A 23,205-nucleotide genomic window follows, 5' to 3' on the forward strand; every position below is an offset into this window, starting at 1 on the left:
ATGTTGACTTTTATGTTTTGTCAGAAAACAATAAATTTTACAATTGAGACTTCTGGCCCTGTGGCGAATGGAATTTACTTTGGATGTCTTACCTTTCACAAAGAAACCTTTGGGTTTAGCCTAATGACACAAAGTTGAATAGCCTGAATGTACAGCTTCTTCACGTTCACTATAGACTCAGAGAAGTCTTTCTTTACCATTGGTAATTTATCTGTGCAATGGGAGTTCCACAGTATAAGTCATAATACCCATAACACCTAGTGATCAAACAAGGAACTGGTTCCAATTGTTTTCCACCATTCATTTTTCCCATAGGGGATTTTAGAAACACTTAAAGGGCTGTTTTGTATAAACTTACCCTGGCTGGACGTTTTGATAACCGTGTCAATCTCTGAAGGACAAGATGACTTTTAGCAATATATTCGCCTGTCCTTACGCCCCCCAAATGTAACGCTAATTAGCTGCTAATATGGCTGTCATAAAGAACTACAAATGCCATGGTGACACATTGGTGCGACAGGAAACAAGCTCTATAGAGAGGATGTTTAAAACATGAGAAAATGAACAAGAAAAGGAGCTTCTGATGTTGCCCATCCATGAGCCTATAATTTGGGCTAACTGATATTACATAGGGAACATGTTCCAGTTTTAGACTGAATATCATATTTCCCTACATGCCCTTGTATAGCCCCTCTTTTTAGGTTATTGTGATGTGCTTAAAAAAAAAGAAGAGTTAAATACCAGACTGTTTCACGCTGCGCTATCCATGCAGTAAGCTGCCGGCTTCGCAAGGCTAATTTTGTACAAATGTTCCAAACACACATTGTATGAAAGACTGTAAACATGAAATTAAAACAAAACTGAAAAAGAAAAACAAATTCAAGAGGAATGTGTTTATTACATGCCAGACAATCATCTCCTATATGCTTCAATTTTATTTATGATACTCTTCACCATTCACCCTCAACATCTCAACAGGTAGCCCATGGAAAGTGTTTTTTAATCAACGTCTTAAAGCTTTGATTGGAATATTATGTTGGAACATTAAAGTAGGCCTACCTGCATTTTTTAAAATGCCGACAGCTGACAATTCTCATTCCACTGAGTCACCAAACTCATTGGGAGTCTTTCAACGGACATTGACATGACCTGGAAAGTTCAAGTATGTGACAAACAATAGGGCAATTACAGTGATTTTACATTTAATTTATTGTAGACTCTACTGAACTGGAAAATGATACAGTACGTATTTGTTTCCATAAAATAGTAGAAGGTATAATACATATATCACAATGAGGTTAGCATCAGGAATCATTATAGTGTATCAAAGTGATGCTTCTAATACAGAAGATAATGGGGCAAATCATGAGTATGTATTGCCCCATTATGTATTTTCCCTTCATTAGGTCACTTTTTATACCTAAAAATATCACTCCCATCTTGTGATGGCCATCAACCAAGGGAATAACAGTTACTGAATCAAATACTGAAGTCCTAAGAGCATGAAAGTGAATTCATGGTTAAAGCACACATTTATGGTACAAAAGCAATAGAGCTCTTCCACAATTCTCAAACAGAAGAACTTTTCATTTGAACTGGCATACAAAGAACACAGGCCTACAGTTCATTTCCAACTCATCAGCTTTTCGAAGAATAATACAAAAAATATACAAAGGTAGAAAATCAACCTATGGTCAGAATGGATGTCCTGGTTCCATCAAAAATAAATAGCATAATATTTTCTCTCTAATATCCCACTTCTATACCTCATGTTCTAAACATCAGGGTCTGTACTGGCTGTACTGTGATGGGACAGGGATGCTTCCAAATCGCTGTGGCGCTGCACCTAAGGCAGTTCTGAAACCTTGTGACGAAGGCATCCCTGTACCCATTCCCAGGTTCATCCCTATCCCTGGCCGGGCTAGGTCCTGGTTGAGCATGCTGGTGTAGGGGGAGGCTCCGTAGCTGAGGCCCATGCCGTAAGGCCTTTGAGGCTGGGTGTTGGGGAGCACCACAGGGTGGACATGCCTCCCAGGGGTGTTGAAGGAGAACTCTGGCGGTGGGCTGCTGGGTTTAAATGGGGTGGAGGTGAGATGATTAATGTCCTCCGAGGGTTTGGGGTGAGGGGGGACGAAGCTAGACAGGCCCCCGTAGTCAGAGGGTCTGAGTGTGCCGGCTGGGAGCGCCTCGGCCACGAGGGAAGGCCGGATCCAGTCATCCTTGAAAATCTGAACCGTCAGTGTGGACACGAGGGTGAAGAGGCGGTTGGTCACATGGGCCAGCACCATCTGCTCGTTGGCATCCCGGCGTATTCTGACGTGGACGGAGCCAGCCTGTACACAAATCCGGTGAAGGAAACAAGGAGTTAAAGAGACAGTCTTTGTTTACTCTACATCCTTCCTCCCTCTCCCTCCCTCTAGTTTTCTACCTCCCTCCAGTTCCCTCCCTCCCTCCAGTATGCTCTATCCCTCCCTCCAGGTCGCTCTATCCCTCCCTCCAGGTCGCTCTATCCCTCCCTCCAGGTCGCTCTATCCCTCCCTCCAGGTCGCTCTATCCCTCCCTCCAGGTCACTCTATCCCTCCCTCCAGGTCGCTCCCTCCCTCCCTCCAGGTCGCACCCTCCAGTTCGCTCTATCCCTCCCTCCAGGTCGCTCTATCCCTCCCTCCAGTTCACTCCCTCCAGTTCGCTCTATCCTCCCTCCAGGTCGCTCTATCCCTCCCTCCAGGTCGCTCTATCCCTCCCTCCAGGTCGCTCTATCCCTCCCTCCAGGTCGCTCTATCCCTCCCTCCAGGTCGCACTATCCCTCCCTCCAGGTCGCACCCTCCCTCCCTCCAGGTCGCACCCTCCTCCCTCCAGGTCGCACCCTCCCTCCCTCCAGGTCCACCCTCCAGTTCGCTCTATCCCTCCCTCCAGGTCGCTCTATCCCTCCCTCCAGGTCGCTCTATCCCTCCCTCCAGTTCACTCCCTCCAGTTCGCTCTATCCCTCCCTCCAGTTCGCTCTATCCCTCCCTCCAGTTCACTCCCTCCAGTTCGCTCTATCCCTCCCTCCAGTTCCTCCCTCCAGTTCGCTCTATCCCTCCCTCCAGTTCGCTCTATCCCTCCCTCCAGTTCACTCCCTCCAGTTCGCTCTATCCCTCCCTCCAGGTCGCTCTATCCCTCCCTCCAGTTCACTCCCTCCAGTTCGCTCTATCCCTCCCTCCAGTTCGCTCTATCCCTCCCTCCAGTTCGCTCTATCCCTCCCTCCAGTTCGCCCTATCCCTCCCTCCAGTTCGCCCTATCACTCGCTCCAGTTCGCTCCCTCCCTCCAGTTCGCTCTCTGCCTCCCTCCCTCCTGTTTGCTCTCTGCCTCCCTCCCTCCCTCCTGTTTGCTCTCTGCCTCCCTCCCTCCTGTTTGCACTCTGCCTCCCTCCCTCCTGTTTGCTCTCTGCCTGCCTGCCTCCCTCCCTCCTGTTTGCTCTCTGCCTCCCTCCCTCCTGTTTGCTCTCTGCCTCCCTCCCTCCCTCCAGTTTGCTCTCTGCCTTCCTCCCTCCCTCCTGTTTGCACTCTGCCTCCCTCCCTCCCTCCCTCCCTCCTGTTTGCACTCTGCCTCCCTCCCTCCCGTTTGCTCTCTGCCTCCCTCCCTCCCTCCCTCCTGTTCGCTCTCTGCCTCCCTCCCTCCCTCCTGTTCGCACTCTGCCTCCCTCCCTCCCTCCTGTTTGCACTCTGCCTCCCTCCCTCCTGTTTGCTCTCTGCCTGCCCGCCTCCCTCCCTCCAGTTCGCACTCTGCCTCCCTCCAGTTCGCACTCTGCCTCCCTCCAGTTCGCACTCTGCCTCCCTCCAGTTCGCACTCTGCCTCCCTCCAGTTCGCACTCTGCCTCCCTCCAGTTCGCACTCTGCCTCCCTCCCTCCAGGTCACCATCTCGCTTGCTCCCTCCCTCCAGTTCGCCATCTCGCTCCCTCCCTCCCTCCAGTTCTCTGCCTCCCTCCCTCCAGTTCTCTGCCTCCCTCCCTCCAGGCCTCTGCCTCTCTCCCTCCAGGCCTCTGCCTCCCTCCCTCCAGGCCTCTGCCTCCCTCCCTCCAGGCCTCTGCCTCCCTCCCTCCAGGCCTCCCTCCCTCCAGGCCTCTGCCTGCCTCCCTTCAGGCCTCCCTCCCTCCAGGCCTCCCTCCTCCAGGCCTCTGCCTCCTCCCTCCTCCAGGCCTCTGCCTCCCTCCCTCCAGGCCTCCCTCCCTTCAGGCCTCCCTCCCTCCAGGCCTCTGCCTTCCTCCCTCCAGGCCTCTGCCTCCCTCCCTCCAGGCCTCTGCCTCCCTCCCTCCAGGCCTCTGCCTCCCTCCCTCCAGGCCTCTGCCTCCCTCCCTCCAGGCCTCTGCCTCCCTCCCTCCAGGCCTCTGCCTGCCTCCCTCCAGGCCTCTGCCTGCCTCCCTCCAGGCCTCTGCCTGCCTCCCTCCCTCCAGTTCGCCATCTTGCTCTCTCGCTACCTCACTCCAGTTCACAATCTTGCTCACTCCCTCCCTCCAGTTCGCCATCTCGCTCGTTCCCTCCCACCAAATCTCTCCCTCCCTCCAGTTCGCTCACTCCCTCCAGTTCTCCCCAGTTCCCTCCCTCCCTCCAGTTCACCCCTCCGTCCAGTTCACCCCCTCCGTCCAGTTCACCCCCCGCACTAGTTCGCTCCCTCCCTCCCACAAGTTCTCTCGCTCCCTCCAGTTCTCTAGCTCCCCCTCCCACAAGTTCTCTCTCTCCCTCCCCAGCTCCCTCCAGCTCACTCTTTCCATCCCACAAGTTCCCCCCCCCTCCCTCCCTCCAGCTCACTCTTTCCATCCCACCCTCCCTCCCACCAGTTCTTTCCCTCCCTCCATCCAGTTCAATCTATCCCTCCCTCCCTTCCTCCCTCCAGCTCACTCCCTCCAGTTCTCCCCAGTTCCCTCCCTCCCTCCAGTTCACCCCCTCTGTCCAGTTCATTCCCCCCCACCAGTTTGCTACATCCCTCCCTCCCACAAGTTCTCTCGCTCCCTCCAGTTCTCTAGCTCCCCCTCCCACAAGTTCTCTCTCTCCCTCCCCAGCTCCCTCCAGCTCACTCTTTCCATCCCACAAGTTCCCCCCCCTCCCTCCCTCCAGCTCACTCTTTCCATCCCACCCTCCCTCCCACCAGTTCTTTCCCTCCCACCAGTTAGCTCCATTCCTCCCTCCCACCAGTTTGCTACATCCCTCCCTCCCACAAGTTCTCTCGCTCCCTCCAGTTCTCTAGCTCCCCCCTCCCACAAGTTCTATCTCTCCCTCCCCAGCTCCCTCCAGCTCACTCTTTCCATCCCACCCTCCCTCCCACCAGTTCTTTCCCTCCCTCCAGCTCTATCCATCCCTCCCTCCAGATCTCTGCCTTCCACAAGTTGACTCGCTCCCTCCCTCCCCAGTTCTCTCCCTCCCTCCCTCCCTTCCTTCAGCTCACTCTTTCCATCCCTCCCTCCCTCCCTCCCTCCCACCAGTTCTTTCCCTCCCACCAGTTCTCTCCCTACCACCCACCAGTTCGCTACATCCCTCCCTCCCACCAGTTCTCTCCCTCCCACCCACCAGTTCGCTACATCCCTCCCTCCCACCAGTTCTCTCCCTCCCACCCACCAGTTCGCTACATCCCTCCCTCCCACCAGTTCACTCACTCCCTCCAGTTCTCTGCCTCCCTACAGTTCTCTGCTTCACTCCCTCCCACCAGTTCTCTGCCTTGCTCCCTCCTTCCCTCCAGTTCTCTGCCTCCCTCCCTCCAGTTCTCTGCATCCCTCCCCCTCTCTCTCCAGTTCAGCTCCACCCCTCCCACCCAGTTCCCTCCCGCCCTCTCTCCAGTTCCCTCCCGCCCTCTCTCCAGTTCCCTCTCTCTACAAGTTCTCGCTCCCCTCTCCAGTTCTCTCACTCCCTCCCTCCCTCACCCCAGTTCCTTCCCTCCCTCTCTCCAGTTCCCTCTCTCTCTCCCTCCAGTTCGCTCCCTCCAGTTCTCTCGCTCACTCCCTCCAATTCTCTCGCTCCCTCCCTCCAATTCTCTGCCTCGCTCCCTCCATCCTTCCTCCAGTACCCTCCCTCCCTCCCTCCAGTTCTCTGCCTCGCTACATCGCTCCAGTTTGCCTCCCACCTCCAGTTCGCTCCAACCCTCCCGCCAAGGTCCCTCCCTCCCTCTAGTTGTCTCCCTCCTGCTCCCTCTAGTTCCCTCTAGTTCCCTCCCTCCCTCCCTCATCCCTCTCCCCCTCCCTTACCTCTAGTCGTCTCCCTCCCGCGCCCCTAATAGTTGTCTCCCTCCCGCCCTCTGTCCAGTTCCCTCTCTCTCTCCCTCCAGTTCGCTTCCTCCCTCCAGTTCTCTGCCTCGCTCCCTCCCTCCCCTCCCACCAGCTCTCCCTCCCTCCCCTCAGTTCACACCCTTGCTCCGTCCAGTTCTCTCGCTCCCTCCCCCCAGTTTGCTCCCTCTTCCCCTCCAGTTCACTCCCTCCCTCCCGCCCCCTCTCCAGTTGACTCCATCCCTCCCGCCTAGTTCCCTCCCTCCCACCAACCCCTCCAGTTCCCTCTCTCCATCCCCCAAGTTCTCTGCGTCCCTCCCTACAGTTCTCTGCCTCCCTCCCTACAGTTCTCTGCCTCCCTCCCTACAGTTCTCTGCCTCCCTCCCTACAGTTCTCTGCCTCCCTCCCTACAGTTCTCTGCCTCCCTCCCTACAGTTCTCTGCCTCCCTCCCTACAGTTCTCTGCCTCCCTCCCTACAGTTCTCTGCCTCCCTCCCTCACAGTTCCCTCTGCCTCCCTCCCTACAGTTCTCTGCCTCCCTCCCTACAGTTCTCTGCCTCCCTCCCTACAGTTCTCTGCCTCCTCCCTACAGTTCTCTGCCTCCCTCCCTCCCTACAGTTCTCTGCCTCCCCCTTTCCCATCCCAACAGTTCTCTGCCTCCCCTCCCTCCCTCCCCAGTTCTCTGCCTCCCTCCCTACAGTTCTCCCTGCCTCCCCCCCCCTACAGTTCCATCCCTGGCTCCCTCCCTCACAGTTTTCTCTGGCTCCCTCCCTACTTCCCAGTTACCTCCATCCCTCCCGCCCCTAATAGGTCCCTCCCTCCCTCTCATCCTTCTAGTTTCCCCCCTCCCTCTAGTTCTCTCCCTCCCTCCCTCCCTCCCCTCCCTACTTCCCCTCCCTTCCACCTCCAGTTGTCTCCCTTCCACCCTCCCTGTCTCCCCCCTCCAATAGTTGTCTCGCTCCCTCCCTCCAGTTGTCTCGCTCCCTCCCTCCAGTTGTCTCCCTTCCACCCTCCAGTTGTCTCCCTTCCTCCCTCCAGTTGTCTCCCTTCCTCCCTCCAGTTGTCTCCCTTCCTCCCTCCAGTTGTCTCCCTTCCTCCCTCCAGTTGTCTCCCTTCCACCCTCCAGTTGTCTCCCTCCCTCTACTGGCAGTACCCTAGGGTATACAGTCTGGTGAGAACAGTGTGGCAACTGGGCACTGCAGCAACACCACTGGATAAGCTTAGTCCACACAGCTCCCTTCCTCTCTCTAGTCATCTCGCTTCCTCCTAGTTCCCTCCTTCCATTCCTCTAGTTCCCTCAAGATCCATCCCTCCCGCCAGCCATCCCTCTAGCTCCCTCCCTCCCCCCTCGAATTCCCTCCTTCCCCCCCTCGAGTTCCATCCCTCCCCCTCGAGTTCCCTCCCATTCTACTGGCAGTACCCTAGGGTATACAGTCTGGCGAGAACAGTGTGTCAACTGGGCACAGCAGCAACACTACTGGATAAACTTAGTCCACACAGCAATTAGCACAGCCAAGAAGCTGGCCTTTTGATCTATATGACAGAAGTGATGCTGTTATTGCATAATGTTAACATTATATTACGCTGCTTTTAGGCAGAGTGCAAATATATGTTATTTCATTGAATGAGATTTAACATCGGAGCAGACCTGACAGAATCTGTATTTAATTCCCTAATTCATTCTTACGTGAAGCAACATTTTTAGAGCCACAGACTGAATAATTCACGTCTCAGGCGTTTCAATGAAACCAGAATGACTACATTTCTGTCTTTATATGATATACCATCTGTCTCTATGCTATATACCATCTGTCTTTATGCGATATACCATTTATGTCCTTATGCTATATACCCTGTATTGAAGTGTGCTGTGACTTCTGTCTTTTTGTGTGACTACTCAGTCTTTACAATTGGAATTAAATAACATGGCCTCCTGGAGGCAGGAGACGAGAGGCTCTGTGCTCAGAAATTTCCCCTCACCGACACAGGACTGTTTCATTAAACTGGCATCTGACCTTTGATATCCACAGCATGCTTCTTGGACACAAAGGAATACATGGGACTATGCTTGTGTAAGGCAATCTAGTACATGATCATATCACCCTAACCCTATCATTTAGAAATAAGCAATGCATTCCTGTCAGTCAAAAACAAGTTGGAGGCAGTTAAAAGTCTTAAATCAACAGAGAAATTGCAACGCATGAGAAACTTGTCCCCTTTTCATTTGAGTGAGCAAATCCTTGCCAATTGTTCGTAAACAACAAGGGGGCCACTAAACTAAATGATGAGGGTGAGTGGCGTTCTCTTTGTGTTCCTGGCATCTGGTGGGGGGAGCCGGCAGAGGAAACAGAGCGTGGTGCATAGCACTGGGAGTCTGCTGGGTACAATGAGGACAACAGTGACAAAACCATGATGACGTACCAGAGAGCCAAAGCCAACCGTCCAGAAGTGCTCGTTACGGACCTCCAGGACCCCCTCCAGAGTGGAGACCTGTACAGTGGGAGAGAGGCCATGAGGGCAGAGACTGACATCTTCCTATCAACGGTTGTAGGGACCAGTTGACCGTGTAACCAGCCCCAGTCAACTGGCATGGTTTGGAAAAACTATAACTAGATCTATTTAGAACATGGATGGGATCCCAATCAGGATAGGATCCCAACAATAGGATCCCAAAGGCGGTAGGGAATCATTGTAAGTTGTTGCACACTGTGAAAAACACAACAAATATAAAATATAAAACACAGAGACCAAAATTGGCTACAATGCATGTGGTACATGTAAAATGTTTTGCTGTCTTTAGGCAGTGAAACCAATAGGATGGGCTTAACCTATAGTAATAGAAAAGAGGTCAATGAGGACAACCCTCTGCAAACACATCACTGAGTGTCATTAGGAGTAAAGATGAGAAGTCCCCATTGGCTACCAACTTTGCCTTCCGCAACCATAGGGAAAACAGATTTAAAAAAAAAGTAATTCCGTTGAGTAAAGCCTTAAAAAGGACAGTTGAAAGAATAATGAAGTGTAAACCCCGGCACTGCATGATAAAAAGCTGAGGGACGGAGCTGGAGAAATGTAACCCCTCTAAAATTCATAGACAGAGCTATAGATGCAAGCACTGACCATCCATGATATCAAAGTCATAGTTTTAACCATGTTGAGGCTACATAGTGTTTATTTACATTTACTTTCTTTACAAACATTGGAGTAAAACAAGCTAATAGTTTGGGTTCTGATGGGGTACGACAGTTGAACTAAGCTCATGAGGTTATATTCAAGAATCAAATGGGTACATATCATTCATTAATACAAAAAAATGTTTCAATGGATGAAACAGCAGATTGCTCTTTTAATGAGGAAATAACCTGTTTTCTGTAAACTGTTTGACCACTGTGTAAATATCACTGTATTATGTAAATAGTTTATATGTATTCCGTCTCACATGTCTTATTATTAACATGTATTTCATGTCTAGCTGTAGCATTATATGAACATTCCATTAACCTTGTTATATTGTTATAATTAGGATTACTTCACTAGGGTTGTCCTCATTTGACCTCCTATCCCGTTTCTAAGGGACAATCTTGGACTGGAAAAAAAAACTAAGCATTCACCGTCCCCACACGTTTTGAAAAATACCTGAGGGATGGTGCTGGAGAAGTGTAACCACTCAGATTTGTAGACAGAGCGATATATGCAAGAACTGACCATCCTCATGATTAAAATGACAATTTATGTTGTATTCCCACACATCTGTAAATGAAAGCAGATGTTACTCAACCCATATGAGTGTTACCTCTCTGAGCAATTTGTCAAGCTGACCGATGACATGGGATGGAGTGGTCTAAAGAGGAGAGCACAACGCAAACAGATTTAAGTCATATCAAAACACAGCACAAAGTCCAATAAGTCAATTAGTTACCGAGTTAAATTCCATCAAAGAACATACTCTCTTACAACAAACAGTGCGAGCCAAACAGAATTTGGACCGAACATATCTCACAATCATTCCAAGAGATAAGTATTGAGTTACAGTATGGTTGTCTGATCCACGTCACGTCCTAAAGAGAATTCAACGATCCAGTCCAGTTTAGACTGTGGACCTGTTTGGATAGCCTACCTGAAGGAGCACCTTCCCGCTGTACATGCTCATAGGATACATGGTGCCAAAGATCATGAGGCCGATGGCCACCGCCGAGGCCGTGTCCACAGCATTGTAATTACTGCAGTCAGAGAGTTATAAAGTTAGGAGCACATACACTATTTGCAGTGCCTTCAGAAAGTATTTATACTCCTTAACTTATTCCACATTTTGTTGTTTCTCACCCATCTACACACAATACTACACACAATACCCCTATAATGACAAAGTGGAAACATATTTTTTGAAATTTGTTCAAATGTATTGAAAATGAAACACAGAAATATCTAATTTACACAACTATTCACACCTCTGAGTCAATACATGTTAGAATCACCTTTGGCAGTGATTACAGCTGTGAGTAAGAGCTTTGCACCCCTGGATGTACAATATATGCACATTCTGTCAAATTGGTTGTTGATCATTGGTAGTCAGCCGTTTTCAAGTCTTGCCATATATTTTCAAGATGATTTAAGTCAAAACTGTAGTTAGGCCACTCAGGAACATTCAATGTCGTCTTGGTAAGCAACTCCAGTATTTGGTCTTGTGTTTTAGGCTATTGTCCTGGTGAAAGGTGAATTTGTCTCCCAGTGTCTGTTAGAAAGCAGACAGAACCAGGTTTTCCTCTAGGATTTTGCCTGTGCTTAGCTCTATTCTGTTTCTTTGTTTCCTAAAATAATCCCTTGTTTTTGCAGATGACAAGCATACCCATAACATGATGCAGCCACCACTATGCTTGAAAATATGAAGAGTGGTACTCAGTGATGTGTTGGCTTTACCCCAAACATAATACTTCATATTCAGGACATAAATGTAATTTCTTTGCCACATTTTTTGCAGTTTTACTTTAGTGCCTTATTGCAAACAGGATGCATATTTTAGAATATTTTTATTCAATACAGACTTCCTTTTCACTGTCATTTAGGTTAGTTTTGTGGAGTAACTACAATGTTGTTGATCCATCCTCAGTTCTCCAATCACAGCCATTAAACTCTGACCTTTGGCCTCATGGTGAAATCCCTGAGAAGTGTCCTTCCTCTCTGGCAACTGAGTTAGGAAGGATGCCTGTATCTTTGTAATCCAAACTATAATTAGTAACTACAACATGCTCGAAGAGATATTCAATGTCTGCGTTTTTATATTTTTTATAACCCATCTACCAATAAGTGGTCTTTTTTGAGAGGCATTGGAAAACCTCCCTGGTTGTTGTGGTGGAATCGGTGTTTGAAATTCACTGATTGACTGAGCGACCTTACAGTTGATTGAATATGTGGGGTACAGAGATGAGGTAGTCATAAATTGTTAAACACTTAAACACAGAGTGAGTCCATGCAACTTATGTTGACTTGTTAAGCACATTTTTACTCCTGAACTTATTTACAATATACTTGCCATAAAGTGGTTGACTCAAGACATTTCAGCTTTTCATTTTGATTTAATTTGTAAACATTTTTTAAAAACACCGACATTAAGGGGTATGTCTGTATAGGACAGTGACACAAAATTTCAATCCATTTTAAAATTGAAGCTGTAGTAACATGACAAAATGTGGAAAAAGTCCAGGGGTGTGAATACTTTCTGAAGGCACTGCATGTCAGGAGTTTTCATGGAGGTTGATAACAGGAGGAGGTCACACACACAGCAGGCAGACAAAGGCTTTGTGAGAACACATTATTCAGAGTACACATTCTTCGTCATACCCAGTCTCGATTTATAACTTCCCCCGAATCCACTAACTAATGTCATTGCACTGTGTCGGAGGGGTGGACTTACTTGATCTCTATGAGCATGTAGGTGATGCTGAGTGAGAGAGCTCCGGCCACGTTGATTAAGACAAATGGATTCATTCGAGGCAGGAGGACACTGCTGAGGCCAGGGATAATCCCACACAAACTGAAAACATACAAAATAAGATTACTATACAAAGCCAGTCAACCCTTCAGTTTTGCTCCAAATTGATAAAAAGTGTCTAAACTGGTTAGAGTTACTTTGACAACACATATTACTAAAGGGTAACTGAAGAAATCACACAAACATTCCAGGACAGGGAGCACCTGTAATATACATATCCATCTTAAAAGTGAAAACATTCATATTGCTGAGACTAAGTGATTGTAATGTTCCAAAAATGTGTTATATACATCCAGTACTCACATCCAGCACTCACATTTATCCAGTGTGACATCCAGCACTCACATTTATCCAGTGTGACATCCAGCACTCACATTTATCCAGTGTGACATTCAGCACTCACATTTATCCAGTGTGACATCCAGCACTCACATTTATCCAGTGTGACATCCAGCACTCACATTTATCCAGTGTGACATCCAGCACTCACATTTATCCAGTGTGACATCCAGCACTCACATTTATCCAGTGTGACATCCAGCACTCACATTTATCCAGTGTGACATCCAGCACTCACATTTATCCAGTGTGACATCCAGCACTCACATTTATCCAGTGTGACATCCAGCACTCACATTTATCCAGTGTGACATCCAGCACTCACATTTATCCAGTGTGACATCCAGCACTCACATTTATCCAGTGTGACATCCAGCACTCACATTTATCCAGTGTGACATTCAGCACTCACATTTATACAGTGTGACATCCAGCAATCACATTTATCCAGTGTGACATCCAGCACTCACATTTATCCAGTGTGACATCCAGCACTCACATTTATCCAGTGTGACATCCAGCACTCACATTTATCCCAGTTTTCTATTTGAAGTGATGTACACAGGTTTTGGCAAAGCATTTAAAAAAAATAGTCCTGATTAGTTAAATACTGAGAAGATTAATTCAAAATACTGTGTTTAAACTGCATCACTGTCCAACGTCAACCTCATAGAAGACATGCAAGGATACTAGTCCTCTGATGTCTAACAAGGACACAATAGGCATACTTTTTTTAAAGAAAAAGCATGAACATAAAGAAGCTTGACCTCCGGTCACTCAATTTGAAGCCAACATTTCTTTTTGGGGGTGATGGGTGAGCGGGAAGCAGGATTTACAATCCCAATAATCTCTTTATCTCCCCGCTGCAATTATATAATTTGAGTATTTGGGAAACGGTCGTGTGATTCCCTGGCCGCCTGTCTGCACAGTCTGTGCGGACGGCACTGCCTAGAGAGAGAGTAGGAAGGAAAGAGAGAGAGTAGGAAGGAAAGAGAGAGAGTAGGAGGGAGACAGAAGGAGAGTGAACACTGTGTGGATAGAGGGAGCTTTGTTCCAGAGTTTGTTTAATCCTACCCACTGGAGACAGAAATTGTGGGATTATGGTGAGACAAACAAACACTTGATATGATGTATGTTGACTATAAATACAGACTAAACGGAGTTGCCCAAATAATAGTACACCATGGACTAGCTCCAAGGGTTATATAATGTCTACCCACCAAACACCAGAAAGGCTAGTGTGGTCCACAGACATGCATGACACAATTATGGCAGATAATAAAACGATGAGTAAAAGTCATCCGGGAAATACTGTTCACTGTGCCTTCTACTCAGATCAATCAGAACTTTACTCTGTTGTATATAATAGGTGCTGTTTCCCTAGGTAATCTGAAGTGGGTGGGATTCAGATGAGGCTGGTGGGAGGAGCTATAAGAAGACAGTCTCATTGTAAATGGCTGGAATGGGTGATTGATTCCATTCCAGCCACTATAATGAGCCCATCCTCCTATAGCTTCTCCATCAGCCTCCGCTGGTAGGATTGTATGTATATTTCTCTATTCAGGAGGGAATGTGTCAGAAATCAACTTCATCATATTTGGGGTTTTATAAATCGATTGAGACTTCAGTCATGGCCATTGATGGGAAATAATGTAAATATATCACTATCCACTTTAAACAATGCTACCTTATATAATGTTACTTACCCTACATTATTCATCTCATATGCATACGTATATACTGTACTCTATATCATCGACTGCATCCTTATGTAATACATGTATCACTAGCCACTTTAACTATGCCACTTTGTTTACTTTGTCTACATACTCATCTCATATGTATATACTGTACTCGATACCATCTACTGTATGCTGCCCCGTACCATCACTCATTCATATATCCTTATGTACATATTCTTTATCCCCTTACACTGTGTATAAGACAGTAGTTTTGGAATTGTTAGTTAGATTACTTGTTGGTTATTACTGCATTGTTGGAACTAGAAGCACAAGCATTTCGCTACACTCGCATTAACATCTGCTAACCATGTGTATGTGACAAATAACATTTGATTTGAACTGCACAGTCACAGAATCAATCTTACTTAGGCCTAGTTGTGTTTCATAGAGTGCTACTGGTCTATTCTATGGGATCATGTATGTTTGTAAACATTCTCAGGTTATTATAGCCACGAGGGAACGCCTGCATAAGAAAAGCTAAATATAGCCGGCCCTGCAATGAGGTAGCGGCTTGTTTCACCTGAACTTAAGCAGCTCATTCACATATCCCATTAGGAGGTTGGGGGAGGGGGGTGTTATTTTTCAAATGAGTCCTCCTACTCTAAACATGACTCAGCCTTTTGTGATTTTCCACTTCCTGAGTGGGCAGGTTCCATACCGGGGCACCAGCAGAGACTGTAAAGGTGCAAGATGATCTCAACACTGGACTGAAACAAAACCCACCAACATTCATTATTTAGACAAAACAAGTGAGGCGATTCATCATCCTGGAAGATAGTGTATGAGGGGTGGAGAGGAGTTTCACTGCACAGAGTCTCCAGAGGTGACGGCCAGGAGCAGAAACTGAAAGCATCCAGCAGGTCTTAACCTCAGGGCGAGGGCGCACAGCACAATATGGTGGAAGTGAAAGGGAAGATAAGAGTTTCACCTCTGACCTCTACAGGTAGGTTTGGCCTGAGGGGGTCATTTTAATCCATGGGAAATGACATGACACCAGCCCTTGCTTCTCATACCTTACAAACATCCCAAGCTCAATCAATTAAGCCAATACTTTTCCCTAACAAAGACACTCTGTAAGGTTTTGTTGAATATACTACACCCCATGTCGTGTATATTTCACTTATCCTTTAACCTCAATTTAACTGGGACAGACTGCTAGTTATATTACACACACACAGTGGTGCATCCATCTCCTGAGGGATTCTTGGGAGGGAAACTGTCCACTTGTGGACTAAAGGGAAAAACAAGGAGGATCGGAACAGCAGGATGACTCACTGAAAGGGGATCTTACCTTCGACTTAGGTCTGCGACATGCTCCTGGAGCCAACTGGTGCTGGCAGCTGTTGGGGGGATGGGGGAGAGAGAAGACAGAGACAGACGACAGGGGTAAGAGTTAGACACAGGCGGAGAGCATCACTCTAGCAGCCCTTATCTGCAGTCTGTTCCCATACGTCTTTCGTTGCGGCGGTAACAGAAGCCTGAGTGCTATTTGAGCGGAGCGTGTCCTCTGAGCTGTCCACCCCACAGGATGGCTTACCCTCACAGATGACTGACCAGAGGAGGGCACAGATATTCTTTTAGAGCATCCCCACCGCCATCTGGGATGTTTAAACACAAATGGCTATAGAGCAAACCTCTCAGTCTATGTCACAGAAATGTAGGCTAGTGGTTTAGGTAGATAAGTGAAAGAGACTAGAAACAAGCCTTAGTAGAAAATAACAACGCACAAGGCTACATCCAGTGATGGCCGAGATCAGCTTAACATAAATTGAGACAATATAATTCCCCCTCCCACAAATACAATCTATACTCTAAAAGACAATTCAGGAAGGAAAATATAGTATGTACACTACATGACCAAAAGTATGTGAAGATCTGCTCGTTGAACATCTCATTCCAAAATCATGGGCATTAATATCGAGTTGGTCCCCCCTTTCCTGCTATAACAGCCTCCACTCTTCTGGGAAGGCTTGCCACTACTTCCACTTTCCACCTCTTTTTTTGGTCCGAGATGGCATAGCAGTTCAGACGTCTTTTGTCCTTGTCTTGTCGTGTCCTGTATATATATATTTACAACTTTTTTCACATACATTTTATTTTTATTTTCCATCAACTCATCTTCAAAACACTCTCCTGCAACCCGCCTCACCAATTTTTATTTATAAATAAGTATTATTTACCTCAAATCTGCAATCCTCCAAGAAGCTAGCCAGAAACTCCAAGAAGCTAGCCAGAAACTAGCCAGAAGCTAGCCCAGAAGCTAATCCAGAAGCTAATCAGAAGCTAGTTCAGAAGCTAGTTCAGAAGCTAGTTCAGAAGCTAGTTAGCTTCCTTACTGGCAAATCGTTAGTATTCAGCTAACCACGGTTTGTGGTCATCAGCTATCCTTTAGCTCGAAAATCTATCGCCAGTTTTGTACGGCGCAGCGCGGCTCGGAACGGAACATACCGGACCAATTTTTCTCTCCATGTCCCTGGATTTCAACTGCTCTCTGGACATTCATACCCGGATCTCACAGCTAGCTAGCTGCTATCCGTGTGACTATCTGCTTTCGTCGATTCCGGAGCAAACATAAATTACTCCGGAGCTAGCCAGCTCCGTCAATCACTCCTGAGCTCCGTCAATCACTCCTGGGCTGCAGTCACCTATCCGGACCAGTTTTACTGCCTACGCGGAGCCCCACCGGGCCTTCACAACTGGACTGCCGACGTTATATACCCGAAGGAGATCCGGCTGGCTCCTCCGTCGCGACGTTACCTGAACGCCCATCTGCGGCCTGCTAACCGTTAGCTGTCTTACCGGCTGCTCTCAGAATAGACAATCGGACAATTTATTTATTTTTATTATTATTATGTTTCTTCTTGGGCCTCTATAACTATATCTATTGTTTTTTTTCTTTTTTTTGTTGTGTGATTTGGATTAATCCCCTCTACCACACGGAACCCCACTAATCTACTGACGGAATGCAAGAGGTGGCTAACAACAGACCTCCATACTATGCTAGCTTGCTACCGATGTCCTGGCTAGCTGTCTAAATCGCCGTGACCCCCAACCAACCTCTCCACTCACTGGACCCTTTTGATCACTCGACTAAGGATGCCTCTCCTTAATGTCAATATGTCTTGTCCATTGCTGTTCTGGTTAGTGTTTATTGGCTTATTTCACTGTAGAGCCTCTAGTCCTGCTCACTATACCTTATCCAACTTATTAGTTCCACCACCCACACATGCAATGACATCTCCTGGTTTCAATGATGTTTCTAGAGACAATATCTCTCTTCACCACTCAATACCTAGGTTTACCTCCACTGTATACACATCCTACCATACCTTTGTCTGTACATTATACCTTGATGCTATTTTATCGCCCCCAGAAACCTCCTTTTACTCTCTGTTCCAGACGTTCTAGACGACCAATTCTTATTGCTTTTAGCCGCACCCTTATTCTTCTCCTCCTATGTTCCTCTGGCGATGTAGAGGTGAATCCAGGCCCTGCAGTGCCTAGCTCCACTCCTATTCCCCAGGCACTCCTATTTTGATGACGTTTGTAACCGTAATAGCCTTGGTTTCATGCATGTTAACATTAGAAGCCTCCTCCCTAAGTTTGTTCTATTCACTGCTTTAGCACACTCTGCCAACCCGGATGTTCTAGCTGTGTCTGAATCCTGGCTTAATTCCAAACTACAACATTTTCAGACAAGATAGAACTGCCAAAGGGGGCGGTGTTGCAATCTACTGCAGAGATAGCCTGCAGAGTTCTGTCCTACTATCCAGGTCTGTACCCAAACAATTTGAACTTCTACTTTTAAAAATCCACCTCTCTAAAAACAAGTCTCTCACCGTTGCCGCCTGCTATAGACCACCCTCTGCCCCCAGCTGTGCTCTGGACACCATATGTGAACTGATTGCCCCCCATCTATCTTCAGAACTTTTGCTGCTAGGCGACCTAAACTGGAACATGCTTAACACCACAGCCATCCTACAATCTAAACTTGATGCCCTCAATCTCACACAAATAATCAATGAACCTACCAGGCACCCCCCCCAAAGCCTTAAACACGGGCACCCTCATAGATATCATCCTAACCAACTTCCCCTCTAAATACACCTCTGCTGTCTTCAACCAAGATCTCCGCGATCACTGCCTCATTGCCTGCATCCGTAATGGGTCAGCGGTCAAACGACCTCCACTCATCACTGTAAAACGCTCCCTGAAACACTTCAGCGAGCAGGCCTTTCTAATCGACCTGGCCGGGGTATCCTGGAAGGATATTGATCTCATCCCGTCAGTAGAGGATGCCTGGATATTTAAAAAAAATGCCTTCCTAACCATCTTAAATAAACATGCCCCATTCAAGAAATTTAGAACCAGGAACAGATATAGCCCTTGGTTCTCCCCAGACCTGACTGCCCTTAACCAACACAAAAACATCCTATGGCGTTCTGCATTAGCATCGAACAGCCCCCGTGATATGCAGCTGTTCAGGGAAGCTAGAAACCGTTATACACAGGCAGTTAGAAAAGCCAATGCTAGCTTTTTCAAGCAGAAATTTGCTTCCTGCAACACTAACTCAAAAAAGTTCTGGGACACTGTAAAGTCCATGGAGAATAAGAACACCTCCTCCCAGCTGCCCACTGCACTGAAGATAGGAAACACTGTCACCACTGATAAATCCACCATAATTGAGAATTTCAATAAGCATTTTTCTACAGCTGGCCATGCTTTCCACATGGCTACTCCTACCCCGGTCAACAGCACTGCACCCCCAACAGCAACTCGCCCAAGCCTTCCCCATTTCTCCTTCTCCCAAATCCATTCAGCTGATGTTCTGAAAGAGCTGAAAAATCTGGACCCCTACAAATCAGCCGGGCTAGACAATCTGGACCCTTTCTTTCTAAAATTATCTGCCGAAATTGTTGCCACCCCTATTACTAGCCTGTTCATCCTCTCTTTCGTGTCGTCTGAGATTCCCAAAGATTGGAAAGCAGCTGCGGTCATCCCCTCTTCAAAGGGGGGACACTCTTGATCCAAACTGCTACAGACCTATATCTATCCTACCATGCCTTTCTAAGGTCTTCGAAAGCCAAGTCAACAAACAGATTACCGACCATTTCGAATCTCACCATACCTTCTCTGCTATGCAATCTGGTTTCAGAGCTGGTCATGGGTGCACCTCAGCCACGCTCAAGGTCCTAAACGATATCTTAACCGCAATCGATAAGAAACATTACTGTGCAGCCGTATTCATTGATCTGGCCAAGGCTTTCGACTCTGTCAATCACCACATCCTCATCGGCAGACTCGACAGCCTTGGTTTCTCAAATGATTGCCTCGCCTGGTTCACCAACTACTTCTCTGATAGAGTTCAGTGTGTCAAATCGGAGGGTCTGCTGTCCGGACCTCTGGCAGTCTCTATGGGGGTGCCACAGGGTTCAATTCTTGGACCGACTCTCTTCTCTGTATACATCAATGAGGTCGCTCTTGCTGCTGGTGATTCTCTGATCCACCTCTACGCAGACGACACCATTCTGTATACTTCCGGCCCTTCTTTGGACACTGCGTTAACAACCCTCCAGGCAAGCTTCAATGCCATACAACTCTCCTTCCGTGGCCTCCAATTGCTCTTAAATACAAGTAAAACTAAATGCATGCTCTTCAACCGATCGCTACCTGCACCTACCCGCCTGTCCAACATCACTACTCTGGACGGCTCTGACTTAGAATACGTGGACAACTACAAATACTTAGGTGTCTGGTTAGACTGTAAACTCTCCTTCCAGACCCATATCAAACATCTCCAATCCAAAGTTAAATCTAGAATTGTCTTCCTATTTCGCAACAAAGCATCCTTCACTCATGCTGCCAAACATACCCTTGTAAAACTGACCATCCTACCAATCCTCGACTTTGGCGATGTCATTTACAAAATAGCCTCCAATACCCTACTCAACAAATTGGATGCAGTCTATCACAGTGCAATCCGTTTTGTCACCAAAGCACCATATACTCCCCACCATTGCGACCTGTACGCTCTCGTTGGCTGGCCCTCACTTCATACTCGTCGCCAAACCCACTGGCTCCATGTCATCTACAAGACCCTGTTAGGTAAAGTCCCCCCTTATCTCAGCTCGCTGGTCACCATAGTATCTCCCACCTGTAGCACACGCTCCAGCAGGTATATCTCTCTAGTCACCCCCAAAACCAATTCTTTCTTTGGCCGCCTTTCCTTCCAGTTCTCTGCTGCCAATGACTGGAACGAACTACAAAAATATCTGAAACTGGAAACACTTATCTCCCTCACTAGCTTCAAGCACCAACTGTCAGAGCATCTTACAGATTACTGCACCTGTACATAGCCCACCTATAATTTAGCCCAAACAACTACCTCTTTCCCAACTGTATTTAATTTATTTATTTTGCTCCTTTGCACCCCATTATTTTTATTTCTACTTTGCACATTCTTCCATTGCAAAACTACCATTCCAGTGTTTTACTTGCTATATTGTATTTACTTTGCCACCATGGCCTTTTTTGCCTTTACCTCCCTTCTCACCTCATTTGCTCACATTGTATATAGACTTGCTTATACTGTATTATTGACTGTATGTTTGTTTTACTCCATGTGTAACTCTGTGTCGTTGTATCTGTCGAACTGCTTTGCTTTATCTTGGCCAGGTCGCAATTGTAAATGAGAACTTGTTCTCAACTTGCCTACCTGGTTAAATAAAGGTGAAATAAAATAAATAAAATAAATAGATGTTGGAACATTGCTGCGGGGGACTTGCTTCCATTCAGTAACAAGAGCATTAGAGAGGTCGGCACTTATGTGGGGCGATTAGGCATGGCTCGCAGTCGGCGTTCCAAATCATCCCAAGGTATTTGATGGGGTTGAGGTCAGGGCTCTGCAGGCCAGTCAAGTTCTTCCACACCGACCTCGACAAACCATTTCTGTACGGACCTCGCTTTGTGCACGAGGACATTGTCATATCCAAACTGTTGCCACAAAGTTGGAAGCACAGAATCGTCTAGAATGTCATTGTATGCTGTAGCATTAAGATTTCCATTCACAGGAACTAAGGGTCCTAGCCCGAACCATGAAAAACAGCCAAAGACCATTACTCCCCCTCCACCAAACTTTATACTATGCATTGGGGCAGTTAGTGTTGTCCTTGCATCCGCCAAACTTTGATTTGTCCGTTAGACTACCAGATGGTGAAGCATGATTCATCACTCCAGAGAACGTGTTTCCACTGCTCCCGAGTTCAATGGTGGCGAGTTTTACACCACTCCAGCCAACAATAGGCATTACGCATGATGATCTAGGCTTGTGTGCGGCTGCTCGGCCATGGAAACCCATTTCATAAAGCTCCAGACAAACAGTTATTGTGCTGACGTTGCTTCCAGTTTTTATATGCGCTACACGCTTCATCGGTCCCGTTCTGTGAGCTTGTGTGGCCTATCACTTCGCGGCTGAGCCGTTGTTGCTCCGAGACGTTTCCAATAACTTCACAATAACAGCACTTACAGTTGACCGGGCAGCTCCAGCAGGGCAGAAGTTTGCCAAACTGACTTGTTGGAAAGGTGGCATCCTATGACGGCGCCACGTCAAAAGTCACTGAGCTCTTCAGTACGGGCCATTTCTACTGCCAATGTTAGGCTATGGAGATTGCATGGAGGTGTGCTCGATTTTATATACCTGTCAGCAATGAGTGTGGCTGAAAGAGCCGATTACACTAATTTGAAGGCTTCTCCATGTACTTATAGCCATGAAGTGTATGTCAACAACTGTTCTATGGATGTGCGTGCATGCATGCGTGCGTATATATATATATATATATATATATATATATATATATATATATATATATATATGTGTGTGTTTGTGTGTGTTTGTTTGTGTATATGAATGGGAGGGTGAGGGATGGTGAATATGAATGCGTAGGAGGGTGGGTGAATAGGGTATACGTTGGGCGGGAATGAATGAGAATGGATGGATGGGTGTAAGTGTGCCGGAGGTACAGTAAGGAGGGTGGGCAAGGATGGGAGGTCGGGACAAGCTTAGCTTGGCTGGGCAAGGATGGGAGGTCGGGACAAGCTTAGCTTGGCTGGGCAAGGATGGGAGGTCGGGACAAGCTAAGGTTGGGTGGGCAAGGATGGGAGGTCGGGACAAGCTTAGGTTGGGTGGGCAAGGATGGGAGGTTGGGACAAGCTTAGCTTGGCTGGGCAAGGATGGGAGATCGGGACAAGCTTAGCTTGGCAAGGATGGGAGGTCGGGACAAGCTTAACTTGGCTGGGCAAGGATGGGAGGTCGGGACAAGCTTAGCCTGGCTGGGCAAGGATGGGAGGTCGGGACAAGCTTAGCTTGGCTGAGCAAGGATGGGAGGTCGGGACAAGCTTAGCTTGGCTGGGCAAGGATGGGAGATCGGGACAAGCTTAGCTTGGCAAGGATGGGAGGTCGGGACAAGCTTAACTTGGCTGGGCAAGGATGGGAGGTCGGGACAAGCTTAGCCTGGCTGGGCAAGGATGGGAGGTCGGGACAAGCTTAGCTTGGCTGAGCAAGGATGGGAGGTCGGGACAAGCTTAGCTTGGCTGAGCAAGGATGGGAGGTCGGGACAAGCTTAGCTTGGCTGAGCAAGGATGGGAGGTTGGGACAAGCTTAGGTTGGGTGGGCAAGGATGGGAGGTTGGGACAAGCTTAGGTTGGGTGGGCAAGGATGGGAGGTTGGGACAAGCTTAGCTTGGCTGGGCAAGGATGGGAGGTCGGGACAAGCTTAGGTTGGGTGGGCAAGGATGAGAGGTTGGGACAAGCTTAGGTTGGGTGGGCAAGGATGAGAGGTTGGGACAAGCTTAGGTTGGCTGGGCAAGGATGGGAGGATGGGACAAGCTTAGCTTGGCAAGGATGGGAG

At 47.7% G+C, this 23,205-nt stretch overlaps 1 protein-coding gene across 2 annotated transcripts in view; it reads right to left on the bottom strand.

Annotated features, from left to right (window-relative positions):
* Positions 1-878: 878 nt before the first annotated feature.
* Positions 879-23,205, bottom strand: part of LOC118369824 (zinc transporter 6-like) — an 84,874-nt gene continuing 62,547 nt past the window's right edge. For both annotated transcript variants that reach the window (XM_035754549.1, XM_035754550.2), the window contains 6 exons: positions 15,592-15,640; positions 12,142-12,261; positions 10,348-10,450; positions 10,024-10,071; positions 8,652-8,720; positions 879-2,333 (listed from right to left, as the gene is read on the bottom strand). In XM_035754549.1, the coding sequence (XP_035610442.1) occupies positions 1,782-2,333; positions 8,652-8,720; positions 10,024-10,071; positions 10,348-10,450; positions 12,142-12,261; positions 15,592-15,640 (941 nt within the window). In that variant the 3' untranslated portion in view covers positions 879-1,781. The remainder of the gene's footprint in view (positions 2,334-8,651; positions 8,721-10,023; positions 10,072-10,347; positions 10,451-12,141; positions 12,262-15,591; positions 15,641-23,205) is intronic.

Source organism: Oncorhynchus keta, chromosome 36 (genome assembly GCF_023373465.1).
Source record: "Oncorhynchus keta strain PuntledgeMale-10-30-2019 chromosome 36, Oket_V2, whole genome shotgun sequence".
Taxonomy (NCBI): Eukaryota; Metazoa; Chordata; class Actinopteri; order Salmoniformes; family Salmonidae; genus Oncorhynchus; species Oncorhynchus keta.